Below are 27,576 nucleotides of genomic sequence, written 5' to 3' on the forward strand. Positions count from 1 at the left end.
TTCGTTATTAAAACGAGAGAGAATCGTTATTATTTCGATAATCATTCTAGGAACACGAACTGGTTCGGTGATTACCCTTTGATGCTGCTTTCTCTCAAACACAAGCCCCACAGAGTTTCTCACTTTTTTTTAATTTGTGACTCGGCTTTGGACTTTTTAGAATGCTATAGTATCTGGAGTTGGTTCTTGTAAAGAAGGGGACTTATGGTTTTTAAGAAACTGCAGTCGAAGCTTTTTTTATTTATGTTTTATTGTTTTTGCATGCATTCCTCTGTTTCCTAAAGTAGTAGAGACGAATCTACTTTTACTTTAGATTTTCTACAAGTTGGGATTTTTGTTTTCTATCACGAAGTTGCTGTAATCTTTGTAACTGCGATTCTTTCTCATATATTTTGTTTCTCTGCTTTTAGTGTGCTCTGTTTCACAGTGTTGAAGTTCCTTTATGATTCAAATGTGATCAAAGAACTAGGCTCCAGTAAGAGGGTACTGAACTGCATTGATCAAACTTGGTTTAGCTTTTAGTTCTTGTTCTTATTGCTTCAGGATCAATTCGGAATCTTACGCTGGTTCTAGCTCGAACAAAGACATGATAAGGCTAAATGACAAGTGTTTTCTTGCTTTCTCTTCAGTCTCTTATGTTCTTAAACTTCTAGTATTGTGCATTGATTATAGGTTTACTGAATTGTGTTCAATATTGGAACCTGGGAGAGCTCCAAAAACAGACAAGGTTGCTATATTATCAATGATGATGCCGTTGGCATGGTGAATCAAGCACTGGATCTTATCTTCATTGTCTCTTTTACAATCTATGATCGTGTTTCTGCCTCTCTGTAGAATCTAAAGTTTTGTTATTAAGGGTTTAGGTTGATTAATTGGGAAGATGCGTTAGCTGAAGAAGTTCTTCTTAGTCAGAAAGATGAAGATGATGATGAGATTGTGAAGATGGTAGTGGGTAGTGATATTGTTGCAGGGTAAGGATTGTGGAAAAATACCACTCACAAACTCATTGTTACATATTCTAATTCTGTACTTTGTCAACAAAAAGAAAAAGCAATTGATCCATTGATGTGTGTCATGAACGACAAGTAACCGTTGTTAGTTGTGTCTTCCTTTTGACACGATTTAAATCGATTAGTTATTGACTCACCCTCCACAATAATCCATTCCATTCTAATCCTCCTCCACTTCAAAGGGTAAAAAGGCTTAACCTTCGGCTTCAAAAGCATTGTTTCTTCCCAAAAGAACACCTAAAACATACATCTCAATTCCCAAAACATACATCATATTTGTGATTAAATTTATCCATTCTGCCCATTTTGATTTCCTAGAAGGTCTAGGCACGGGTCTACGATCCGTAACCCAATCCGAATCGAAAAATCATATCCGTATTTTGTATAAAATGTAAAAATATCAGAATGAGTTTTGTAGGGTATTATTACAAATCATATCCGAGCCCGAAGTGTTATTAACCGAACCTAAACAAATAACTCGAAAAACTTGAAAATCCCAAAAACCCAAAAAAAAATCTAAAAGAGATATCTGAATGTCCAAATTAATATGCAATGTACATATTTGAAACATAAATATGTGCTTGGAATATTTAATTCTATATTTATTTTGATATGATATCTAAAAGTAAATATTTTAAATTTAAATAAATACTTTAAATATCCAATTTTATATAAATAAATATTTATTTTTTATGTTTTTCTTTTAAATTTTATTTCAGGTATGTTAAACCGATCTGATATAACCTGAATCCGAACGATATGTGCTTACTTTATAGTTTTTAGGATGTGGTACAAATTAGAACAAAAACCGATGTGATATCCGAGCCCAAGCTCTACTTACAAATTTACTAGAATGAGAACTAATATGTGATACAGTTTAGAACCAAAATCAGAAATATCTGACTGAAACTCCAACGGGTACCCGCCCAAGCTTACTAAAATCATTTAAGTGAAATATACAAATGTGGTTACTGTACACTTATATTATACCTTTGAAGGTAAAACTTGATTGTATCAATTATTAAGAAAATAATTTTCAAAAAATATAACTTTAATATCTGAAAGAGATTAGGATTGAGTGAAAACTTAACCTATCAATTTGAAAAGGTTCATATCATAATGTCACAAACAACCTTGACAGTAGAATTGACCAGCTTTGGCATATTTCTAAACCGTAAATAGTTGCTGAAGCTGTCTCTAATGCTAAAAGACCCTCAAAGAATGTGCATTAATCACAAACCCGTGAACACCTTTAGGCCTAGATTTCCCAGACAAATTATCGATAGACAAACTCCTCAGCGTAGGGACATTGATGACAAATATCTTCACATTTGTATAGGAGCTTCGTCTCACAACCAATTCTTCAAGACGTGGGCATATGCTTAGAAGCGTTTTCACAGATTCTTCGCATGAAAACATACCGATAAAAGGTGGAGATGTTTGAGGCAGGCCAAATCAGCATTAGGTGGAACATCCACAAGACTTAGTTTCTCGAGTATTAGGGTTTCAAGTTGTGGACAGGAAAACAAGCTTTCAGGCAACTCGAATGAATTGTAAACCATCTCAAAATCTCAGCTCTCTCAAAGAGCGAGCAACTGCATTGTTAACCAAACGTTTGTTGATTGGCTTTTCATAACATGGGTTCAGCTTGAGCTGCAAGATCTCTACTCTTGATCTTCTACTAATAAATCGCGTAAACTTAGAAACAGTTATACCACATCGAAGTTCGTCATTATATCTGAATGTCTTCATCTCCTTCCAAAGAGAATGCCACCGTTTCGACAAAACACTCGTGGCTACAACATCTTTACTAGGAAGCAAAGACAGTATCTTTAACACCAACTCATCTGGAAGTTCACAGATTAAATCGCTCTTTCGAATTTTATCACCCATTGCTTTGACAATAGCCGGATTATCAAAATCAAAGAAGAAACCCTAAACCCGATCAGTGAATGAGCTAACCTTATCACAGATTCACGACTCTACTCTCTCTATCAATATAATTGTGTTTGTATTTATAGAGATGATATCGCAGTGTTAATCCTATTCAGAATATGTTTTTCAGTTATATGTTCACAATTTTTTCCCTTTTCCACTCTCAGCTAGAAAAAAAGGAGAAAACAAGATTTGTGTAGACCTTCTTTTTTTTTTTTTGAACACGTTGTGTAGACCTTCTTACTTTTAAGTTTTAAGGGTTTACTAGATTCTTATTAGCCCATGTGCATAATTTTTATTTTTGATTTAAATATTTTAAAATTTGGATGTGAAAAGAAAAGTGTTATTTTCATTTTGATTATATTTTTAATATTTATATTTTTATTTGTAAATAAGAGTTGAAACTTTATTTTTTGATGTCAAACATTCAACGTTTGGATATGTATATTTGTCAATACGAACTCCAAAGACTCTTCTCATGGTTTCTAACATGTTAAGATCTTAAATTTTTAATATTTTTATAATATTATACTTCTAATTTGTGTCAGGATTTACCATAAGCGTGAGTCGGACAGTTGATCAAGGCTTATGGCCTATACTACAAGAAAACATGCTGTTCTCGACAGAAAAATCCGTCAAAAATCTATCGGAAACATGTCTTCTGGACAAAATTACTTTGTCGAATCTATCTTCAGTTTCAAAATCATTATTTCCTCCAAAAAGAATAACATGAGAGATGTCAATCTAAGTACTACGTAGAAAGTTTACACAAAAGAGAGTCTAATATATAAAAAGATGTTCAACTCTAATTAGTACGAGACTTTTTAAGAAAGAAACCAAAAGTAAATCCATGTGAACCAATTCTTTGGTCCAAAGTAGATAATATCGTACTAATCGGACAATAAAAAAATAGACATGGGCTTTCAAATTTTCAACAATTGGTATCAGAGCCAGATTGACGAGAAATCTGCAAGGAAACCAAAATACCTTTCAAAATATGAATTGGTACCTATCGAGTTAGAAATGGAAGGTATGTGGACACAAGATGAGTATGGTCATTAGTTTGAGGGAGAAAATCAGAGATGTCCACTTTTAATTAGTACGAGAATTTTTGAAAAGTAAACCTAAAATAAATCTATGTGGTTAGATTCTTAGATCCAAAATAGACTATATCGGAGAATAAAGAGTTATACATGAGCTTTCAAATTTCCAACAGAACACCTATAACATTACGGACGACCAGACATCCCAATTCCGAGGGAAACATCTCTTTCTCTCTCTCTTCATCCCACCAATAGTGTTGTTCTAAGTGAGTCGGGAAGAAAACAATATTTCTCAGCTTCTTATTTTCTCTTCCAAACACACTTCATCGAAGTTAAATTGGGGACATTTGTTAAAACCAACCCAAATATTCAAGTCAAATGTAAAAGTGTACCTCACTTTCAGTCAAATGCAAAACCAACCTAAAGGAGTAGTGAAAGTACTATTTAACCCTTATGACCAAACAAAAAACAGAAATGTATTTTACGTTTCTATCCTTTGGAAGTCTACACGTAATAAAAGAAGTCTACATATATATAGACTTCTTACGAAGTCTACCTTATAGACTTCTTACGAAGTCTACCTTATAGACTTCTTACGAAGTCTACCTTATAGACTTGTTTTGTAGTCTACACTCTAATTTGATCTAATAATTTAATTTTGAAAATGTATAAAAATAATTATTGTGATATTTTTAGCTAATCATCAATATAATAGATAATATGAAGTAAATAAATTAAAATTTCATATAATCGAATAATTTTGAAGAATATATACTAATTTGGTTATCATGTGTTAGACAATGTTCATAGTTTAGAAACAAAAGGTTCTACCATGTTATGTCTTTTAGTAGTTGATTTCATAGGGTTAGATTTTAGATTTTTTTTTTTGTTTTATTAACTTAAATCTGTATATTAATGTTTAGTAGTTTATATTTTGTATAAATGAGACTTTTTGATTATCAAACAAAACATTTAGGGTTTGAGATTTGTGGTTTAGGGTTTCGTAGACCTACAATAAAGTCTATTTATCTGAAGACGTCCTTTTCAGTCTATATTTTTCAATTTGTTTTACAAAAAATCATTATATTTAAACTAAGTTAAGTTCCTTACGAATAAAAAAGTGAAATCATATACTATATCTATTAAAAAATAAAGAAATAAATTTAATAATCATATATTAAAATTATTAAAATAATAAAGAATAAACAACAATAATTAAATTATTATAGTAGACTTCCAAAAAGGTCTACTATGTTATGGTAAGATCTACTCCAAAATTTTAATTTTAGTAGACTTCAAACGAAGTCTACAGTATCGTAAATTTTAACCTAGTTACATTTTTGTCTCCCTATATAAACAAAATTTATACAGTCTCTCTCTAAAGTGGCTGCACAAGTTTTTAAAACTCTCTCTCTTCTCTCTAAAACTCTCTCTCTTCTCTCTAAAATTCTCTCAATTGTTTCTAAAACTCTCTCATTTTCTTTCTCTCTAAAATTTTTTCAAGTCTTTCTCACAATATTATCTTGTCATTTTAGATATTATGATTCATGGTTTTCATCTTCTCCTTTAAAAAATGTAAGTTTTAGATCTATAGATTTTAAATGTGTATTTTTATGTTATTTATTTCTCACAATATTATCTTTTTTTGGTAGGTATTATCACTCATAGATTTCATCTTCTCCTCTAAAAATGCAAGTTTTAGATTAATAGATTTTAAATATGTATTTACATGTTTATATTCAAATAAATTTATAAATCAAGCTCTCTACATTAATTTGCTACTAGTTTACCTTATAAATTCTATTATGTAAAGTATTTTCAGATTTAAAATTATTTTCACATTTCAAAATATATAGATTTTTTTAGATCTGAAAATTATCAGACAGTGTAGACTTCTAAAGAAGTTTACTAAAGCTTGCAGACTTCATATGAAGTTTACTAAACCACAAAGTTTAAGCAGACTTCTTTGGAAGTCTACAAAAATATGAATTTAATTTTTTTCTATGTTTCTTAATAATTTTATCTTATTTTGCAGGTATTTTCTTCCATAGTTGTTTTCTTCTCCTCCTAGAAATGTAAGGTTTACATTTATAGATTTAAAATATGTGTTCTAGTATTTATATTCAAATAAAGTTACATATTAAAATTCATATTAATATGTCTTTAATTTATAACTATTTTGTCTATTAAATCATATTTTTAAAAGTTTTTTAGATTTAAACTTATTTCATATTTTTAATGTATTTATTTTTCAGATCTATTTTTTTTTTGATAGAGTAGACTTCATTTGAAATCTACTTAAAACTTACGGCTGGTAGACTTCAAATGAAGTCTACTAGCCTTGACTTGTAAGCATATTTCATTAGAAGTTTACTCAAATATGATTTTAATTTTTATCTTATTTTTCATAATTTTATTTTATTTTGCAGGTATTCTCTTCCAATGTTTTCAAATCATCTTCCCAAAAATGTAAGCTTTCCATATATTCATTATAAGATATTTTGTGTTTATAATGAACTAAATTTATAGATTCATACATTGTCTTTTTGCTTTGTTACAAGGATGACAAAAAACTATTTTTGAAATATTTTCCAGAACAAAATATTTTCAAATTTTCTAAATGCACACTTTTAGATATGAAAATTTTCCATTAGTGTAGACTTCAACTAAAGTCTACTAAACAATTTTACGTAGACTTAATAAAAAGTCTACTAAAATATGATTTCATTTTTTATCTTATGTTTTTCTCATAACTCTATCTTATTTTGCAGGTACTTTTTCCAAAACTTTATTTGAGGCATCAAGATTATGAAAAATCAAACATACTCAAGAATACTTTTTAATATATTGCTCTGTAATAACTTTCATAATAAAATATTAATTTTTAAATAATTTTTTAATGCCTAATCTATAAACATTGTATTCATTTTTAGTTGTTTTCACTTGTATGATATTATTAATTTTTTGTTAGATATCATTTTTTCACAAGATCTAACCAACCAAACAAGTAAAACCACCATAATCTAGAATAATAACTAACACACATGTGAGAAGAAGAAAATCTATACAAAATTTTCCCAAAAATTTTCAAGAGTAACACTAATCAAAACAATTTGCAATAAGTATCAAGTGTATAATTATAACACATTAAATTGTGAAATTCACCCAAGACCATTAAAGTTTTACTAACATACACTGTAAAATAATTAAATCATGAAAAAATATGATGAATAATACACAAATACACTTTTAATAGAATTTACGACGTAGACTTCAACTGCAGTCTACATTTGTAGATTTACAAAAACGTCTACACTTATTATCTAACATATAGTCAATCCAAAAATTTCTAGTGTATTTGGCGCAGGCTTGATACACAAAGGCGTACAAAGTGTATCTTAGATAACTCGATCAAGTTCCGTACTTGTCGATTATTCGTGACAGGCATAAGAGGAGTATTTGCCTATTCGGAGTCATTTGTTTTAAATGATGTTTGGTAAGGAATAGGTTAGCACCATCTTCTCAATTTTGTTGTCCAGATCATAATTTTCTTGTGTCATTTCAAGAAGTTTACCATGTATACAGCCATCATGCACAAGGAACATTCTTCAACTTTTCCGATTCTTCATCCTTTTCGAATATTTTGTCACCCAAAATGTCTTTGGCCATGCTTCACACTCGCTCTAAGTTTCCAACCACATCCTTGAACACGACACTTAGCCACATACAGATTTTTCGTTGTCTTATATGCTGAGAATGTAAATTTATATTCCACAGCCACTGATTTCAGCTTTGAAACAAGCTCAGCCTTACTAGTAAAACTATAAACGAAGACTTACAAATACGTCTACAATTATTAGCTAACAACATTGTCAAATCAAATGAATTATACCTTCATAATTATAAAAAAAAATTCTTTTGAAAATCACTCAAACCCATTAGGATTAACTAACACACACTGTCAAACAAAAAAACTAGAAAAAATTTAATGAATAATACACAAAATCACATTTTTATAGATTTTTCTATGCAGACTTAATATTCAGTCTCTGAAGATGTAGACGTTCTTTTCAGTTTACAGACGTAGACTGTCAAATAGGTCTACTCTTTGGGTTGGTTTTTGCAATTGACCATTTTACGGGTTGCTTTCTATAGTTGAATAAAAGTTGTGATTTTGTACATGTAGACTTTCATTTCAGTCAACAATTTAAAAAAGTTACTTTTTGCAATTGACCAGAATTCATCCAAGATTTGACTTTCAGAACTAGACTTCATATGTAGTCTACATGTTTGATTTTTTTTTAAAGAGGTTAGTTTTGCAATTGACCAAGTTTGACTTCCAATCAGTAGATTGAAATGAACGTCTACAGGTGTGTAGACTTCTTGTGAAGTCTACTCTCAAATCCGACGGGTTAGTTTTGCATTTGACCAAAATAAAAAAGTAGATTTTATACGCAGTCTACATTTTTTTTTTAAGATAAGAAGACTGCATATGAAGTCTACAATTTAATAAATTTTTGATTGCTTTTTAAACTTTTTTGGTCAAACACAAAACTAACATATTCCACGAAGTCAAAGTTTTGGTCAAATGCAAAACTGACCTTTTATAGACTTCGTTGGCAGTCTACATTTTGTAGACTTCCGTTGAAGTCTATTTTGAAAAGTCAAAAGTTCGGTCAAATGAAAAACTAACCTCTTTTAGGTAGACGTCTTAGTAAGTCTACCGAAAATTTTATTTTTGTTGTCAAAGGTAAAGACGAAGACTACTGGGGAAGTCTGCGTTAGAAAAAAAATTTGTCTGGTCAATTGCAAAACTAACCCGTGCGTTGACAAATAGACTGCATCGTAAGTCTCCACGGAGGCGTAGACATACAAAACAATCTACCGTCGCGACACAGATCTGAAAAATAACGAAAACCATGTAAATAGTTACTTTTTTCCTCTGTAAAGCTCGTTTCCAACCTTTTCAACCGTCCAAACTCTAAATATGAGCAAAAAGAAGCATATTTAACGATTCACTAATGAAGAAACTCGAAAATATGAAGTTTGTGATTATGAAAATGATAGTTATGAGAGTTTTTTAGATGGAAATGTAGAGGAGATGAGAAGAAATGAAGTTTTTTTGATTAGAATGAGAAAATAAGTAGTTGAAAATTGAATTCTAGAGCTTTAGAGCTAAAAAATGGTGGTTCATGGTGGTTGAAAAAATTGATGATGATGACATTTTTGTAAATAAGAAGAAATGGTTAGAGTGTATTTGGTTTTTTGTTAATTCCGAAATTAATAAAAAAATAAATAAAAATGGCAATTTTGTGAATAATTCAAAAACATAAGGATAGTATGAAAATTTTATTGATGAATAGTATGAACAAAAAAAAAGGGGTTGGTTTTGAATTTGACTTGAAAATATGGGTTGGTTTTGAAAAACACCCGTTAAATTGACTCTGCAAGTTATAGCTTTTCTCGCCAACACAACATTTTTTTAAACTTTGGGGATATAAACATAAGAACGTAGCTGGGTGAACATTTAACTGAGTGCGAATCCAAAGTCGACCTTCAGTTCGTCAAAAGCTTTTAACACAAGAAAAATTTCAGAAAATGTTTGAGTGTTCTTTCTTTTTTTTTTTTTTTTTTTTGAACACGTCTGAGTGTTCTTCAGTTTTGCCAGTTTTGTTGATCACACAACAACGACCGCATACAATGCTGTGACACCGATTAATAGCCCAAACATATCACTTAATTAGCCACTTGGCATCTTATTAAAAGAGTCTAATTTAAATACATGGATGCCCAAAACTATATTTCTAAATGGAAAACAGTACGACAATGTAAGCAGTACGATTAAACTATATTAGGCACATTTATGAACACACATTTGTATAACCCTTCCTTGCCGGCCAAGTAAGCACTAGCCTAGACAAATATAACAAACTGAAAAACTACTAATAAACGACAAAACAATTTAATCCATCCTAAGAGTAAACTAAATGGAACAATCTGGAAAAAAGAAGTCCAAGTCTTAATTTACAATATACACAACTCCATTTACAAAATAAAATAAACAAAATATGCAACACAATAAACAGGGATTCAATATCATTTTGAAAACAAAGTATTTAACTAATGCGTCCACAATGAAACTCCTAACAGATTGTCACATTCATGGCATGGACAAAGCATGCAAGGATTATTACTACTTTAAGAATATGAATTTTTTTGTTATCTTCCTTCAAACAAGATAATCACAAAACAAACATATGTATTTACATATTTTTCTTTTGAAACATAGATTTTACTTTATGTTTTAAGGTCATCTATATTTATTTTGGTGCAACTATCAGCTATTTATTCTATTTTTATTGAATCGATTAATCACTAACCACTATCATATTGATTAAAAAACAATTTTGAATTCATTAAAGAATAAAACATACGAACCCGGCGCGTAGCGCCAAAATACCACTAGTTTGATATAAAATTAACTGATGAATATTTAATAATAATAAATATTTGTGGAATTGTATATGTAATTATCACATTAACTTCTCCAACAGATATTATGCATATTATTCGACCTCTTTTTATTTTTCTCGTTATCATTTCGCGTTTTAAATTAATTTTTGCTAATATTTTCCTAATTTGTTTCATATTTTTTGCCAATTATTTATTTATCTCTCAAGATAGTAATGCAAAACATACAATTAATGAACCAAAAATCCATCTTTTTGTTTTTGTGTGTTTGAATGATAGCTTTCCTAATTATGTACTAAACCTTCTAAAACAACTCGTTTTGCAGATTCTTCAAGTTCTTTTAGATGGTTCTAAGATTATTCATGATATATTTCCTAAATATGTAATAATCCTTCTAAAACAACTCAAATTTGCAGATGTTTCTTTGTGAAGGTGTCAGATAGTGGCACATAAGCCAAATCAAGGACAAAGAAATATGGTGACAGCTCAAAACCGCTAAACTCAAGACCACAAATCCGGGTTCACAATACAAAATTGCAACATAACAGCAAGTGTCGATCTTGCTCCTATCAAGTCAACAGTCAAGACATATTTGGGTCGTCTGTGGGGTGTTATGGCAACCGTAGTTGTTATGGCATCATTCATCAGCGATCATATCGATCCTGCTACTGAGATTAAGCAGCATCTGTTTTTTCAGAGTATTAATTGGCCTCTGATTAGATGCACTAACCCACCTCAGGTTCCACAGCCGGTGAAGATAATGGACAATGCTCAGAGTCACAGACAATGCTCAGAGTCAAGGACATGCTCAGAGTCAAGGACATGGTCATAGTCGTAGTCACATGTTTAATCCTTGTGTGTTAGGTTTTATACCTACATCTTTAGTACGTATTATCCAGAAGATTATATATACTAAGCTTTTAAGATATATGAATTGGTTTGTAAGGTCAACATTGAATATGAATTCAAGTGACAACTACATAATTTGACATTAGGTAGACTTTGTCCTAAAAACAACTTATGGTTTTACCGAAAATATATTGCAATCTCTCTTATTAAATATATTTTTCTACTTTATCATTAAACATACCTTAAATCACTAATACTCATTTGGTTATATTACTATCCATGTTTCAAAATAATATTATAATTAACCTTATGTCCGAACAATATAAAACATTAGATCTCATCTTCTCAATAATTTTAACAATTTTCTTTAAACTATTCAGATAAATTAAACAATTGAAAATACAATAATTTATATATATTTTTAATAGCGGTTCAGATTGGATTTTGGTTTAAAGCGAAATGGAAAAGACAAAATCTTGTCACCATGGTAACCAATTTTTTTATAATAGCGCTTCAGATTGGATTTTGGTTTAAAACGTATGTGTTGTATAATAAAAACTGAGAGATGATTTTAGGGCTAATTTGCCTAATAGCCATATATGGTGTGTAAATTAGGGAACCAGCATTGATTTTGACATAATTTAATGTCAGATATTTACACCACTTCCCAACCGGTTTTACCCCTTCCCCTAACAAATTTTCAGTTAACATGTATGATAAGAGATGACGTTTCAAGTTGCGAGAGTAAGAGCATATGGTTAAGAGTGGATCTCTAATATTCCATATGAAAGAAAAAAGAGTCATCCACGTTATACATTAATTGACCATATATATATATGCAACGATTATTCTATTCCATATCAACAAAGTATTATATGATTATGATCTCACCCAAAACCTCTAATACTAAACATTATCCATCTCCTACCCATAAAATTAATACTAAACCTAAATCCCAACTTCAACCCAAACCCACCCCAACCCCTGAATACTAAACTTTAAATTTTAATCAATAAATCATAAACCCAAATATAAACCATAAATCAAATAATAAACTCAAAACCAAAATAAAATGGACCAAAAATAAATAACATAGTACATATTAATGTCAATGATTGCATGGAATAAGTTAATGCTGACCCCAATCAAACTCCCTCACGTTCTAAATACTAAGAGCATCTCCAACCCCACTCTATTTTCCACTCTAAAATAGAGTTTAGAGTAAAAAATGCTCCAATGATACTCTATTTCTCACTCTATAATAGAGTGAAAAATAGGTTTACTCCAAATATAGAGTAATTTTTTTTTTTTTTGTTCATCACTCTATTTTCTACTCTAAAATAGAGTACCATTGGAGCAAACTCAAACTCTATTATAGAGTTACTCTATTTTAGAGTAAAAAATAGAGTAAGCCATTGGAGATGGTCTAAGCCCTAAACTCTAATCACTAAACCCTCATCCAACACCCTAAACCCAAATATAAACCCTAAATCCAAATAGAATGTAAAAAAATAAATAACATAGAACATATTAGTGGAACTCAAATGGAATAGAACACAATAACAAAAAACTGTTCATCTTCTTCCACATGCGACATGAATACTAAACCCTAAACTCTAATCACTAAACCCTCATCCAAATATAAACCCTAAACCCAAATATAAACCTTAAACCCAAATATAAACCCTAAAACCAAATAGAATGTAAAAAAATAAATGACATAGAACATATTGGTGGAACTCAAATGGAATAGAACACAATAACAAAAAACTGTTCATCTTCTTCCACACTTGACTTGAATTTACTTCAAATTCATATACATACATGTTTCGGAGTCCTCGTGACTGTCGCTTTTAGAATCCGAGAAGCCTCTTCTTTTTGTCACCGATTAAACCTCCTAAACCGGCCTTCTCCTCCGCAAAACTTCTCCGGGAACACAGACCGTAACGTCTTCATCGTTCAAATCTGCGGAAGAATCTATTCACTTTTCCAAATATAAGCAATGAAAAACATATCTACTGAAAGTGTGTGAGCAACAAATGGCCACATTTTATTTTGCATAGTCAATAATTGCAGCTTAAATTATTTGTTTCTTTGTAGGTTATACCGGTTGTTTTCAAGGGCAAAATAACATTATTACATAAAATGGATTGGATGTATCGAAAAGTTAAGTCAAATGGCCATCTAGTAAATTATTCTTTTTTTTGCGTTATACACCCCAATTTCCCATGATTTTATTATTTGGTATTATATATAATACTATGGAGAGAGAGTGTGATGTAAACGTAAGAGAGAGATGATATTATGAAAAGAGATTCTTGATGTTGATATATGTCAAAAGTAAAGTGAGATGAGTCCTATTTATAGAACTCCAAAGTCGGTTCATAAACCGACTATCAACAAAATGACAAACATTAATTAATATATTCTATAGATATTTTCTAATAGATAAGCATTATCTAATACTCTCCCTTGCTTATCTAATTTCTATTACGTAGTGCCTCGTTGAAAATTTGGTCATGGAAAAACTCATTGTGACAAAAGCCATGACAAAGGAAAAAGAATACACTTTCGTAATTTCCCCCTGAGAGTAGTGAACTTAGCTTCCTTGTTACAGGTCACGTAAATGCCACATTCCGATATCGTAGACGTAAATGCCACATTCGTAATTAATTTTACATCATCACTAATTAACTGAACCAGTTAAGGTTGCTGTGACCATTATTAGCGCAAACATACTTCATAGCAACCACCCGTTTGGAATTAAAAAAAAAACTAAAATCTTATAATATAAAGAAGAGCACTACTCTCTTCTCCTCTTGCCACGTAAGAAAATAGTGCAAGGAGATGCTGACACATGTCGTCTATTCCAAAACTTGCCGTATCATTTATATTGTGTTGGTAAGGGCTTTTGTTTCAGCCCAGCCCAGTCCGGTGTATCAATTTTGTCATTATGATACGCCGCGTTTTCTCCTAGCGTTTGTCTTCTCCAAAGTCACCGGCACCAAAATCTAGGGTTCGTGTTTTGCTTAGATCTCCGAGACCAGCTACGTTCTTCATCCCTCTCTGATGGCGTTTCGAGATATTGAGTGAGTCGAACCGATTTGAAGAAGCTCTGTGTGAATCTTCGAGTAGCGCCGTTTTGGCTTCTGTTATATTCATCCGTCCGTAACGTTTTGAGTTACTGATCCCTCGCCATTATCACACTTCTTAACTCCACGTCTTCCTCTGCAAGGCGGTATATGTACACTATATAACGGTTAGCATCCTTTCCTTGAACATCATCCTCACAAATCCTAAGAAAAGTTCTATTTAGTAGTTTTTCATTGGTGTTTATAAAACTGTAGATTTTGTTTGTCCTTTCGTCTCTCCTCTCCCCCAAGATCGTTTGATAAACACTTCTGAATTATTTTTGATAGTTTTTGTCTTATCTACAGTTGTCTCAACACAAGCCACATGGTGGTGGAAGATCTTTGCTGCCTCCGTTCACTGTGAAGCGGGGTTTGTCGAAAGGCTATGGCGAAGATTCTCTATGAGGAGATGAAGATGAGAGTTCTTACTTCTCTTCGAAGAAATTGATCGACGGTTCAAGAAAATTACTCCATTAGCGTCGGTGAACCTCTGGGGAGAGCTTTCGTGGTGCTTTGTTTATTAGCCGGGGGCGTTGAGGAAGATCAATTATTGTCAGTGTGGTAACCTCAACCTTTCTGCATATTAAAACGCATCTTATTGACAATCAAATTTTGATGCAGGCTTTCTCTCAACATACAGAGCTTCCATTTACGTTTATGGAACACTTGATATATGTTCTCAACCGTAGTTCTTTGGTTTAAGGTTATTCACATCTATTCTTCTCGATGATTTGACATTGCTCTTCCATTGTCGAGGTGCGCTCAGATGAGAAACTGTTAAAGCAACAGTATCACTGGAACATGTTCTGCGATGGAGAGTGTGAGAGAGATGGGAAAATCTATTTCTGCAGTTCAAACTGTCACATCAGAGGTCGACAGTCTCTTTGACATGGTGAGTTTACAGGAGATACAATCATTTTTTTACTTGATTTTGTTTTGCAAGAAATAAGTTGTTGGTTCAAAGTTTCTGTGAATGTAGGGATGAAAGTTGTGGGGGAGTCTGACATGACTGATGAGCTTCTCATGAGGCAGTTGCTCAAATTCGATGGCATGAGGCAGAAGGAGATGCTGGACTACATCGAAAGGCACATGGCTCTGTTTTTTAATCAACAGTGGTGGATCAGTCGACGCCATTAACAACAAATCCAAATCATATTTTCTGAAGAAAGTGAGGAAAGAGGAGAAGAAGCTAGGGTTCAATTTGATGGAGATTTTTTTTCAAAAAATGGCATTAAGGTTCGGACACTAATTCAACATAATGGGAATGTCACTAATAGATGAAAAACCATATCCATATGTATCATGTGCTTATGAGTTATGAATAATGAGGATTTGGGATGGTTTGCTATGGTAAATTTTCACCAGGATTCAATTTATATTTTCAGTTAATGTTATTGTTAGTCTTTGAATATGATACATCTGGATGTGACACGTTAATGTCTAACAGAACAAACATTCTGAGAGATAGAAAACATTCGGTCAGGTTGACCCTCTCACTGGTTCATAAATATCTAACAGAACAAAAAAAAATCTCTGGTGATTTCTTTCCATTAGAAATAACCTCGCCGAAACTAACCAGCATAGCAACACTTGTTGCAGTAACTTTACCAAAACATTGACCCAGTAGTGACTCAACATTGTCCAGTATTTCAACACAGAACAGAGTTATTTCTTATTGCAACAAGAAAAATACTAATCGGTATTTAACTTCAACGAAGATTGTAAACTTTAACCATGCATGATCCAAAAAAAAACTGGATTGTTTCGACTTTAGATAGACATTGTGTATATTGAATACAACGAATCCAAAAAAATTGCAGAGAAAGACTCATCAGGTGGTAGTTGACACAACTTGACACAACTAAACAACACACATGATGCCCAAATGACAAATATATATATTAAATCATTTAAGTTAGAATTACACTGTATATAAAAAATTGCAGTCAAAATATTATCAAACAAAGTTAAATATATTGACTGTTGCACAAAAGAAAAACAAAAACAAAAAAAAGTTAAATATATTGAATAAAACCTTAACGATTTGTATATTGCAGATCTTTGATACATATTTTCCAGTTTCAGAAATGGTTACTAATATCTTTTATAATGAATTAATAGTATAACACATAATGTATCTTCAAACCATTATATAATTATATATAACACTTAATTTTAATATATCAAATTACGAATGTTTTCATTATGCTTTTATACACAAAATAGTGAAAAGGTAATAATGAAATATATACTAAAAATAAATAAAAATAAGGACCAATACATTTTTGTTTTAAAATGAAAAAATAATAATTCTACACAATAAAATAATAAGCTAACAGAAAACAAATTCAATAAAAATATACATCAAACTTAATACATATCAGAACACCATATTGGTTAACTACTCTTAAATTAAAAATTAACAACATACAATTTCTTAGTCACAGTCGTGAAAATATTTCTAACAAAAATACAATTCTAAAAATAATGAATAACCTAATTGTAAACAATACTAAAAAAATTGTAAAAAACTTATAAAATAATTTTCAATAATATAAAAATTATTCAAAAATATATGTATTGTACAAAACAAATATTCGGTGCAAAATACAAAAAATATGATAAACTAACAAAATATTATAAAACAGAAGAATAACTTAATTTTAAAATATTTTTAAAAAGTAATTTAGAAACAAAATATTATAAAATATAATAAATAAAATTAGCTATAAAACATAACTAAAATTTATATATGAATGAAATTGTAATTCATTCCTTTTAATATTAAGATACATATACTATAATAAAAATAACAAAATATAGTGAAATTTAAGATGAATTTAAATTAAAATAAGCTAAGTATTTTGAAATATTTACTATAACTGATGATAAATTTATGCAATTATTTCATATACTAACCCGCCCGTAGGGCGGGCCGACCCTAGTAAATCATAAACTAATGCTTTCAAAATAAAGAAAGCAAGAAATATCCAAGAATGATCTCAGTGTCAAATTATATCATTTCACTTTTTATTTTAAAAATTTCAGGTCACAAAATTGGATTCTATCAACTCGTCCTTCTTTGTTAAGTAGAATCTTTATGGAAACATCAAACTTAAACAGTCCTTTTACAGCCATTTCATCGACGTCGGCGTATTTCATTAGCACCACAGAAACATATGGATACTATTAGAGGAATTGGACCACTCCAAGGACACGCTCTGAGTCTGTGGTCTTACTCTGAAAAACCGAGGCTACTTTAGTAATTGTCGGTTGTATAAGAATGTCGGCTTCTAACATTGAAGACACTATGCTTTCTTTGACAAAAAAAAAAGACACTATGCTTTCAGAAACTTCGAAAATATATTTTCCATACAAAATACACGTCAAAATATATTAAAGATATTCTTTTTTTTTTTGGTAAAATATTAAAGATATTTTGATAAAACAGAAAGAAAGAAATAAACTTCTCTCTCTCTCTTTCTCCCCAAAATATTTCTCTTTATATAGTGATATTGAAAATCCTGCAGGACAGAATATGCGCATAAAACTTTCGTTCTTGTGAGTTCGAGACTCCCAAGCTATGGCGGAGAAGGTACTTTATACTAATTTACTTTTTCGGATCTGAAATTTTCATATTACTTCTCTTATTTCTTATAAACTAGTAAAAGTGATTTAGTCAAAAAAAAAAAACTAGTAAAAGTGATCCAAAAAAACTAATAGTGATCAAATATATATGATGAACAATAACAGGTTACGATAATGAAGTTGACGGTCGATCTAGCATGTTCCAAATGCTACAAAAAAGCCAAGAAAGCTATCCGAAAATTCCCTCGTGAGTTTCACTCTACCTCTTTGAATTATATTGTGGTTGAAAATGGTCTAAACTCCATCAATAATACGATTTTTTGGTTGATTTGCAAAAATAAAAACAAGAAATAAGAGACGAATTGTACGATGAGAAGACTAATACAATCATCATCAAGGTGGTTTGTTACGATCCTGAGAAGCTTATGAACAAACTCTGCTACAAAGGAGACCGTTCTATTAAGTCCATAGTGATCCTCGAACCACCTAAGCCGCCTCCAGCCCAGGCTCAACCTTCTGAGAAGCCCAAAGAGCCCGAGAAGGTTCCAGCTCCAGCTCCAGTTCAAGCCCCAACTCGAGTTTTTATTCAGGCTCCAGCTCCGGCTCCGGCTCCGGCTCCCCAACTGATGCCAATTAGTGCGTATCATTGTGGGCCGTACTATGAGGCCCAACAGTACGAGTATTCCTGGAGGCCCGTCAACGAAAGCTGGGGAGGTGGGCCACACCCACCACACTGTTGTCACGAAGTCACGTACCAACAAAGCTGCTCCATCATGTGAATGTGAAACCTAGAGACCACAGTATATACCAACAACTATATACACGAAGTTGTTTTTAATTTCTTCGTCTTGTAGTAATATTTATCTTTCGAGGCATGTTTCATATATGTACACACAATGACACAATATATGGTTTTGTTTTCTTGTTTATATTTCGTTTCTGGTTATAACTTATAATCTATGATATACCCTTTGCTTTGATGTTCCTTTTACCCTTGGTTGGAATAAAAGAAGACATTTTTTTTTTAACTGAATAAAAAAAGAAGACATTATCGCATTAAATTTGAATATAATGCTCCTCGTACTTGAATAATATGCATGTAAAGAAACTGTCAAATGTTGATCAATAGGTTTTTTCAGATGTAACAAGAACCAGAAAAAAAACAAGAAACCACATAACATGATATGATGATATTAGAGCAGCTACAAATCTCTAAATTAAGACAAATTTTTTTTGTTAACATCAATATTTTCTGTCGTAATCCTTAAGGAAATTTTACTTTTCTAGCAAGAAAATAAATCTGACAAAAACGAATCTGATTAACAAGGTAACTTACCACTAATAGCTTCTGGTGTAATAAAATACTCTGTCAAAAAACTAGAAACAAGAACAAGTATGGAAACTGTAACCTTCTAAAGAATCAACGATAATGATACAACATGTAAACATAATATTGCCTTCAAATCTCGTCTTCAAATACTCTATTTTCTTTTTGCTTTTCTGCCTTAAAAACCTCTCTGCCTCTTCGATTTGTTTTGTTTTTGTTTCTTCTCGCTATGGTTATCCTCCACGAGATAAGCAATGAAGCCAAGACCACAACGGAGACTTCAGGCTCAAGTAACTCTTTCTTGCGTCTCGCCACGAAACCTACTGTGTCTACAACCACAAGAATTGCCTTGTCCAACACGGCGACAACAAAATACAAGGGTGTGGTTCAGCAGCAGAACGGTCATTGGGGTGCTCAGATATACGCAGAACACCGAAGGATTTGGCTCGGGACATTCAAATCCGCTGCTGAAGCCGCGGCTGCCTACGATAGCGCATCTATCAAGCTCCGAGGCTTTGACGCTAACTCGCACCGAAACTTCCCTTGGTCTGAACTCACGGTCCACGAACCGGACTTTCAAATCCTCTACACGACAGAAGCTGTGTTGAACATGATCAGAGACGGATCTTACCATCACAAGTTCAGAGATCATGTCATGTCGAGATCTCGGATGGCCAACTTCAACATGGTGCAATCAAAACAAGAATCAAACAAGTGTTTCTCTTGCACGCAACTTTTCCACAAGGAACTGACACCGAGCGATGTTGGTAAACTGAATAGGCTTGTGATACCAAAGAAGTATGCAGTGAAGCATTTACCTTTCATAAGCGACGATCAAGAAGAGGGTGAAGCCGTGGACGATGTTGAGGTTGTGTTTTACGACAGTACGATGAGACAGTGGAAGTTTAGGTATTGTTACTGGAGAAGTAGCCAGAGCTTTGTCTTCACCAGAGGATGGAACGGTTTCGTCAAGGAGAAGAATCTCAAGGAGAAAGATGTTATTGTCTTTTACTCTTGCGATGTACCGAGTAATGTCAGGAGATTAGAAGGGCAAAGAGACAAGTTCTTGATGATTGATGTTGATCACAAGGGTTTCGTGGCTCCCAAGGAAGAAAACAAAATGGTTCATAATAGGTCTGAGGGAGAAATGAAAACAGAAAACTTCTTTAACTCGAAGTTAGAAGATGAAGAAACCAAGCAAGAGGAGAAGAAAGGAGGGTTTATGCTGTTTGGTGTTAGGATCCAATAGCTACTTTGGTATTAGGGATTTTTTTTAGTAACTTAATTATAGTTTGGTCATGAATTTTATTACGTAGCCTTTTGATTTACAAGAAACTTGGTGTTTTGGTTTTGATATTAAACGTTAAGTACTACAATCAGATTTTTTTTTTGTTTCTTATCTAACTAAATAACAATCAACAAGTTCCAGACAAAGCATTGCATCACAATTCACAAAGGGAACCATAGCAAACCAATCAACAGAAGAAAGAGTACAATGTTAGAGACATATATATACAACATTTCACACCAAGCAAATGACTCTTACAAGACACTTCTGACTGAGATATGCTTTTGAAAAAGCTTAGCTAAGGAGTGGAAAGTTAAAGATGTGAAGTCTAGAAGAAATGTTGGACCTCATATTAATTCTCAAACAAAAATGGGATCTGTACCAACGCAGTGGCCCAGTGGTTCTGTGGAAGCTCAGTACCCTGGGTTTGATCCCCGCTGGATAAAGATTACGGAACCGACTCTTGTCATTGGCCTCCGGGATTAGTCAGGTCTTTATAGCCTAGTTGACCGGGTCATAAAAAAATGAGGATCTCAAATAATTGTTTTTTCATTGCTTATTCGAGAATTATATGATTTTAATGGTGAATTTTCTTCTACTGCCCGTATAAATTGAAGATAAATTTTACACTGCACCCGGTAAAACTTTCGTCTAGCTCCGCCACTGTCTTCAAAACGTTTTGTACCTCCTCTGGCTGGACGCCTGATAAGCCTTGGGAGTTTACTATCGCAAGAAGAAGAATGTGTTGAGAGGTGGAGAAGAGGAGATGACTGCTGACGTGTATTGAGAGTTGTTATGAAACCGTTATAATCCGTTAGGAGTCTATACATATCATGGAGTATAAATAAGAGTTGTAAAAGGAATAAGGGGGGGCTTTTGACTATTGTGTAGTTGGATCAAAGACTAGAGGTCTTGATCGTTGGCTCTTGACGTGTGAGACGTCTTGAGAAGATCTTGTATTGGCTTGTATCTTTGATCTGTAGAGTACAAGAGTGGGAGGTTGGGCGGAAATTCAATAAAACACTTATAATCTTTTATCATTTGGTGCGGTGAGCCGCTCGGACTTCGCGATCGAGACGATGACGAGATTGGAAGAATCGCTTCAGCGGATTGGGACGTTGGACACCACTGTCGACGAGTTGTGTTAGACGCCTTCACCGGGCCTTGTACGTTTCCTGTAGACTGCCCTTTTTCCCTTCAATTCAGTGTCCATAGGTCCCAATCTGATCATGCTAAGTGTTTAAAACAAACATGTAGTTAAAACATAACATGCTCAGCTTTTAGCAAAGTAAATGTTGAGAACTCACATTGTGAAACAGCCACATTATGCCAAAACTGTAGACCAGACAGCAAGCCCAGGACACTGCGGCATTTTCATCAGCACCAATCTCTATTCCCTAAAGGCTAAAGAAGACGAGACTCATTGACCAAAGCATTAACAAACTCAGCTGGATAAAGCCCCAATTAGCAAATTAGCAAACAGAAGAAGACAACGATCTATGTTTAAATTTAAGCCCAAGATTATTTTGGCACAATACAGCCCACGAAGAGTTTTAGATATGTAAGCACTAACCGCTATAGATCTTTTGTTTTAGAGTCCCACATCGAAACATTTAGAGCAAGTAGTAGAAAGAAGTCGCGTTATAAATACAGGCTTATTGTCACATGGGAAATCACGCAGCCATGTGGTGAGCACAAAGCGAACTATTCTTTCGCCTTTTACTAAAGAATACCGTGTGCTCTCCATGCTAAGTGGCATACGCCTATTTTTGGAGGGTCCCGCTTTTGAGTGGGCCCAACAACAACTAAGTTAAAATTTCATCCGGTTTAAGATATAAATTATCAACCGGTTCCAGTTAAATACTTAGGAAATTTCAGTTGATTGAACCAATTCCGCGGTAGGTTCAAACATATGTAACAATTTTCCCATTTTCTTTTTTTTTTCACTACCATTAAGTCGTCAAGTATAATGAAACATAATAGTTAAATTATTTGTGAAAACCATTCTGGTGTCATGATAAGTTAGGCAGTTTTAACAAAAAAAGTTTGTTTCACAATATAAGTAATTTATATATTTCAATGCATCTTTTCTATTTATTGGATATTGTGTGACCAATGAAATAATGTTAGATTTTTAATAATTGGTTAAATTTATTGATTAAATGATACTTTTTAAAAACTAACAACTTTCTTAATATTAGTGCTTTTAAGTAAAACTACTTATATTTTAAAACAGAAGGAGTAGTTTTTATATTGATGAGAATCTTGAAGAGAAGTAATTCAGAATTAGCCGCTTAGAACCCATCTAAACCAGCCCATTATTTATATGATTCCGTATGCCAACTATTAAACAACTTATTAGAAATACAATACTCCCAAATAACAAGGGCGATTGGTCTATGGTCGATTCAGTAAAAAAAAAAGTAACTTCAAATTGATAGTCGTACCTCGTGAAAAATATTATTAATATTCCAAGAATTACTACACAACTTTTTGTTTCCGAAATAGTGTAAAAATAAGTGCTTCGAAAACATATCTATAGAACCAAAAAATCAGAACCAGAACCAAACTGAACCAAAATCAAACCGAATAGATACCTTAATTTCTATAATATAGTTTATATATTAACTATAGTTTTAAAATAACCAAATAATTTAAAAATATTGTTTATACGCTAAAATATCCAAAAAATGAATTATTAAGATAGTTTTTACCCAAAATATTTTAAATGGTCTGAATTTATTTCTTAAAACCCAAAAAATCTGATTGTTAATCCAGAAAATTCTGGGTTTTTGCCTTTTAACCCAAATTTAACCAAAAAACCGGAACCAAATAGGTCTGGTATTACTTTAGATATAAGCTGATTTTCAATTTTGTTACCGAGCCGAAAACTAAAATAACCGAAGCAGAACCAAACCAAACTTTCTAAATTCCGTAACGGATCCTAAACCTCTAGAACCGGCATAAACAAACTAGAACCGAACCGAGAATCAAAAGAAACAAACTGGAACCGAACCGAAAACCGAATGTTCATGGCCAAATTAGGGTATCATAGGGCAGCTTTGAAACATTTCAAAATTTCCTTAAATGTTTTGTATTAGTTGGCTTATCGTTAATTAAGCCTTTTAAAATATTCGATTGTATTAATCAGCAATGGAATAGTCTAAAGTACAACTGTTTTGTTTTAAATAAGTGAGAACTAAAGATATGTGATAATTTTACAGAAAATTAAAAAAACAAACAAAAAACAAGATTTGTGATTGCATTATATTCAGAAAACTCAAGTTTTATTTCTGAAAACAGTAATTGACCATTTATTTGGTAAAGATGAGAAGAAGAGATCGTACCATATATATCAAGTAAAATTTAAGACGAACCATATAAGTTTTTATGCTTCTGTCCACCGTCGAACGATGCCATATTCAACGGTGGAGAACCAAACATTAAATCAAACCGTTCTTTTGTTGTTGTTGCTTGACAACTTCATTAAGTCTTCCACAGAACTCCTTTCGAAAATGTTTCCTTCAGTTCTACCGAAATGCCAATGTTCTTGATGATTCTGAGCTTCTGGCTGAAGGTTCACGCTTTGATTTCCCTCCACTAAACAAGATTGGTTCCCATTAATGTTTCTGTCGTGCATAGGCATCACATGGAACTTTGATGATGCAAAAAGGCCATTTCGGTTTCGACAAATCGGTTGGTTGTTTTCTCTTGAATTCATGTCTTGAAATCCAACATTAATCTCAAAGTTTGAAGTATTTAACATGTTCTCATGTTTTGAGGCCTCTTCTTGGTCAATTACGTTAAACCAAATGTCCTTTTCTTTAGTAGTCATCTTATTCCACAAACTTTTAGTTTGAGTAACAATCTCACGCATTGTACCAGGAGACAAATGCTTGATAACTGAAGTCAACACACCAATTTTCCATGACTTCTTCAGATCGTGAGGCTTTTTATAAGGCGGTGCCGGACCTTGATCTTTTGGCCACCAATACTCTTCCCCTGTAGGCCACCATGGCGGTCTAACTCTTTTCTCAAAAGGAAACCGTCTTTGTGGAGGATCACAATGTGGCATCAATGCTGATAAAAGCCATCCAAGAGTCGGATCTTGAAGATCTCTTAGCAATTTTTGAGATAGTTGATTTGCAATATTGTTACCCTCTTCATTACTCTCACAAACCATATTATTTGATTCTTGGTGCTTTGCTATAGCAATTGGACCATTAAGGTCAAACCTGACCTTATCTTTCCACCATTCTTGAAGATTATGAGAAGCACTTATTATAGGTTTCGCGTTCTGGGGAATGATCCCGTAAACAAAGCCTTGTGCGTTACACACTTCCATCATCTTAAACATGCACTTCGAGATCAGTTGCTCATCATCTCTTTCTTTATTCTTGCTACGTTCCTTAAGACGTTGTAGGCGCATTCCTTGCCTCCATATCCTCTTCTCAAGCTTATCCACATCAAACTCATCATCGGTGTGGCCATCATCATCGATGATTAGTTGCGGCTGTGAGAAGAATAAGCCCGTGTTGCTACGCATTCCCATCTCGCTGGACACCACTGTAACTCTCGACAAATGTATTAATAGAACCAATACACAAAGAGAAACACTCACTAGAATTTTGAATAGACAAAACCCACAATACACATAAGGAACAAGAGGAGCCGAGACCGAGTGATATACCTCAGAGTGTGTTGTCTCTGCCACTCTGTTGATGAAAAAAAATATATATATATATGTGCATATATATTAGTTCACCTGATCAAATTATTAATCATATATAGTTATGACATAACTAGAGGATTTTGTATTTACTCTCATGGTTACAAATTTGCTTAGAGATTTTGGTATATATCTTTCCTTGGAAAAACATTAAAAGAGAGATTATCCAAAACAATCTTGGTCAAAGTTGTATACCCATATTTAAATTCTTTTACTTAAAGACTCTCTCTATAAGTTAAAAAATCCAAAAATATCTCAACATCTTAATATAATTTTTTTTAAAATAAAATAAACCATTCATAAAGACATGAATATCATATTAGTTTATATGAATTTCTCATGATTTATTAAATAGATAAGAATCCTTTTGTTTATCATTTCTTCTGTTTTTTGTTTTTCGTTAATGAGATACTATAATATAAAAACTTACTGTTTCTGATAAATTTTTTATATTTTTATTTTAAATATTTTTTTTTTGCATTTCTTACTAATTGTTTCTGATAAAATTGTAAATTTTAAAATATTAGCTGTGAGTATTAGCTATAATAATGTAGTATTATTGGTTAGTCACACTAAAAAAATTAATAATAAAAAATTCATGAAAGATATGGATAAAAATCTCTAATCAAGTTTTTTTTGGCAATCAAATTATTTTGGATTATGCTTTTCAATAATTTTTAATTTGTTGAAAAAGACCGGATAATGTTTGAGAGTATGAACCCGACGTGCAATAATATCTAGCTAAAAATATATGCTATGATTTCAAACCGCATATATTTTCAAAAATGCACTTTTTAATATTGGATATATGTAACTTTAATTTATTAAAAATGTAATTATCAGAAAGATTATACAAAACGATATTATACTAACCTCACATATATATATTTTTTTAAATGCACTTTTAAATTTTGGATATATGTAACTTTAATTTATTTAAAAATGTAATTATCAGAAAGATTATACAAAACGATATTATACTAACCGCATATATATTTTAAAAAATGCAAAGTTTTTTGCAAAAAAATATAATACAACTAGATTTCACTTTTTAATATTATTTCTTCTAATTATAATATGAAAAATTGTTTGAAATACACTAAGTTGGATAACATTTTTCAAAAAGAGACTCGATCACAAATATTATAACATTTGGATTTAGAGTTATAATTTAGTATTTAGAGGGTATGGTTGTGTTTATCAAATCAAAATTCTCCCTTATAGTATGAAATATCTGGCATACAATTCTTCATAAATAGTGAGAATAACTTTTAGGGCTAAGCCGTTAAATATTACAAATAAATTTATCAATTCTAAGTAGAGTAATTTGTGAATTAGCATATTTCATAATTATGAATGTAAAATTATGTTTATGTAAACTAAAATGACTTATATATAACAAAATGATATTTCTGTCATACATTTAATATATATATCGACACATTTCAAATTCTGATTTTTAAAAGTATATTTATATACATAAATAATAAATTAAAAATAAAATGACTTTTTTGTACTCATACGGGTTGAAATTAAAAAAAAAAGTATATACATAAAATAATGATTTTACACATTTAAAATATATCTTACTTCAGAATAAGAAATAAACATATAAATTCGTTGTTAAAACGGGCTTAAACTCAGTTACATTTTGATTACAAAACTAGATAACCTAAAAATGGCATTTACAACAAAATTACTTTCTCAGAGGCAATTACAGCAAAATTCCTTCCCACTACCACCAACCAAACAAGTATACTTTTTATTTATAAGTTAATAGCAAAAATATGCAAATTTTCAATAGAATGGTCACTTTTTACATCAGATTATTATCTTTTTTCAACCACAACTTATGAGTGTTAAAAAAAAACCTAATTCAACAGAATCAAATTAGTTCATCCGGATAATTAAAAATTAATCGCAGAGGGTATGTGACTATGATAAACCGGTTACATCAATTAAATGAGAAACATTATAACTTTTTACATATGACATATGTCATCAGTAAAATAATTCTTATAATCACTAAGAATTAAGTTAGTCCACCTAAACATATACTATAATTTTTATTAAACTAATCATAAATTAATTATTATTTTTCAAAAATATTTTTTTCTTTTTTTTGTCCTTTAAATAAAAGGTACGGATTTACCTAATATGATTAATATATATATATATATATATATATATATATATATATTGTAA

General features: G+C 31.8%; 3 protein-coding genes and 1 non-coding gene across 4 annotated transcripts; 3 read left to right on the plus strand and 1 right to left on the minus strand.

Annotated features, from left to right (window-relative positions):
* Positions 1-17,754: 17,754 nt before the first annotated feature.
* On the plus strand, positions 17,755-18,956 carry LOC106427436 (protein PYRICULARIA ORYZAE RESISTANCE 21). Its single transcript, XM_013868171.3, has 3 exons — positions 17,755-18,034; positions 18,193-18,274; positions 18,376-18,956. Exons 1-3 carry the CDS (start codon positions 18,023-18,025, stop codon positions 18,804-18,806), a joined length of 525 nt encoding a protein of 174 aa, XP_013723625.3. The 5' UTR covers positions 17,755-18,022; the 3' UTR covers positions 18,807-18,956.
* A 171-nt stretch (positions 18,957-19,127) lies between these two features.
* LOC106427467 (AP2/ERF and B3 domain-containing transcription factor At1g51120) lies at positions 19,128-22,025 on the plus strand. The gene has a single exon (XM_048738486.1). The coding sequence runs from the start codon at positions 19,584-19,586 to the stop codon at positions 20,601-20,603; it is 1,020 nt and encodes a 339-aa protein (XP_048594443.1). The 5' UTR covers positions 19,128-19,583; the 3' UTR covers positions 20,604-22,025.
* A 20-nt stretch (positions 22,026-22,045) lies between these two features.
* On the minus strand, positions 22,046-27,382 carry LOC106427466 (protein ETHYLENE INSENSITIVE 3-like). Its single transcript, XM_048738487.1, has one exon. It carries the CDS (start codon positions 25,192-25,194, stop codon positions 24,091-24,093), a length of 1,104 nt encoding a protein of 367 aa, XP_048594444.1. The 5' UTR covers positions 25,195-27,382; the 3' UTR covers positions 22,046-24,090.
* On the plus strand, positions 22,322-22,438 carry LOC125577514. The gene has a single exon (XR_007315923.1). It is a non-coding gene; the product is annotated as a U5 spliceosomal RNA (small nuclear RNA).
* Positions 27,383-27,576: the final 194 nt, after the last annotated feature.

The sequence above is a fragment of the Brassica napus genome, chromosome A8 (genome assembly GCF_020379485.1).
Source record: "Brassica napus cultivar Da-Ae chromosome A8, Da-Ae, whole genome shotgun sequence".
In the NCBI taxonomy this organism is placed as follows: domain Eukaryota; kingdom Viridiplantae; phylum Streptophyta; class Magnoliopsida; order Brassicales; family Brassicaceae; genus Brassica; species Brassica napus.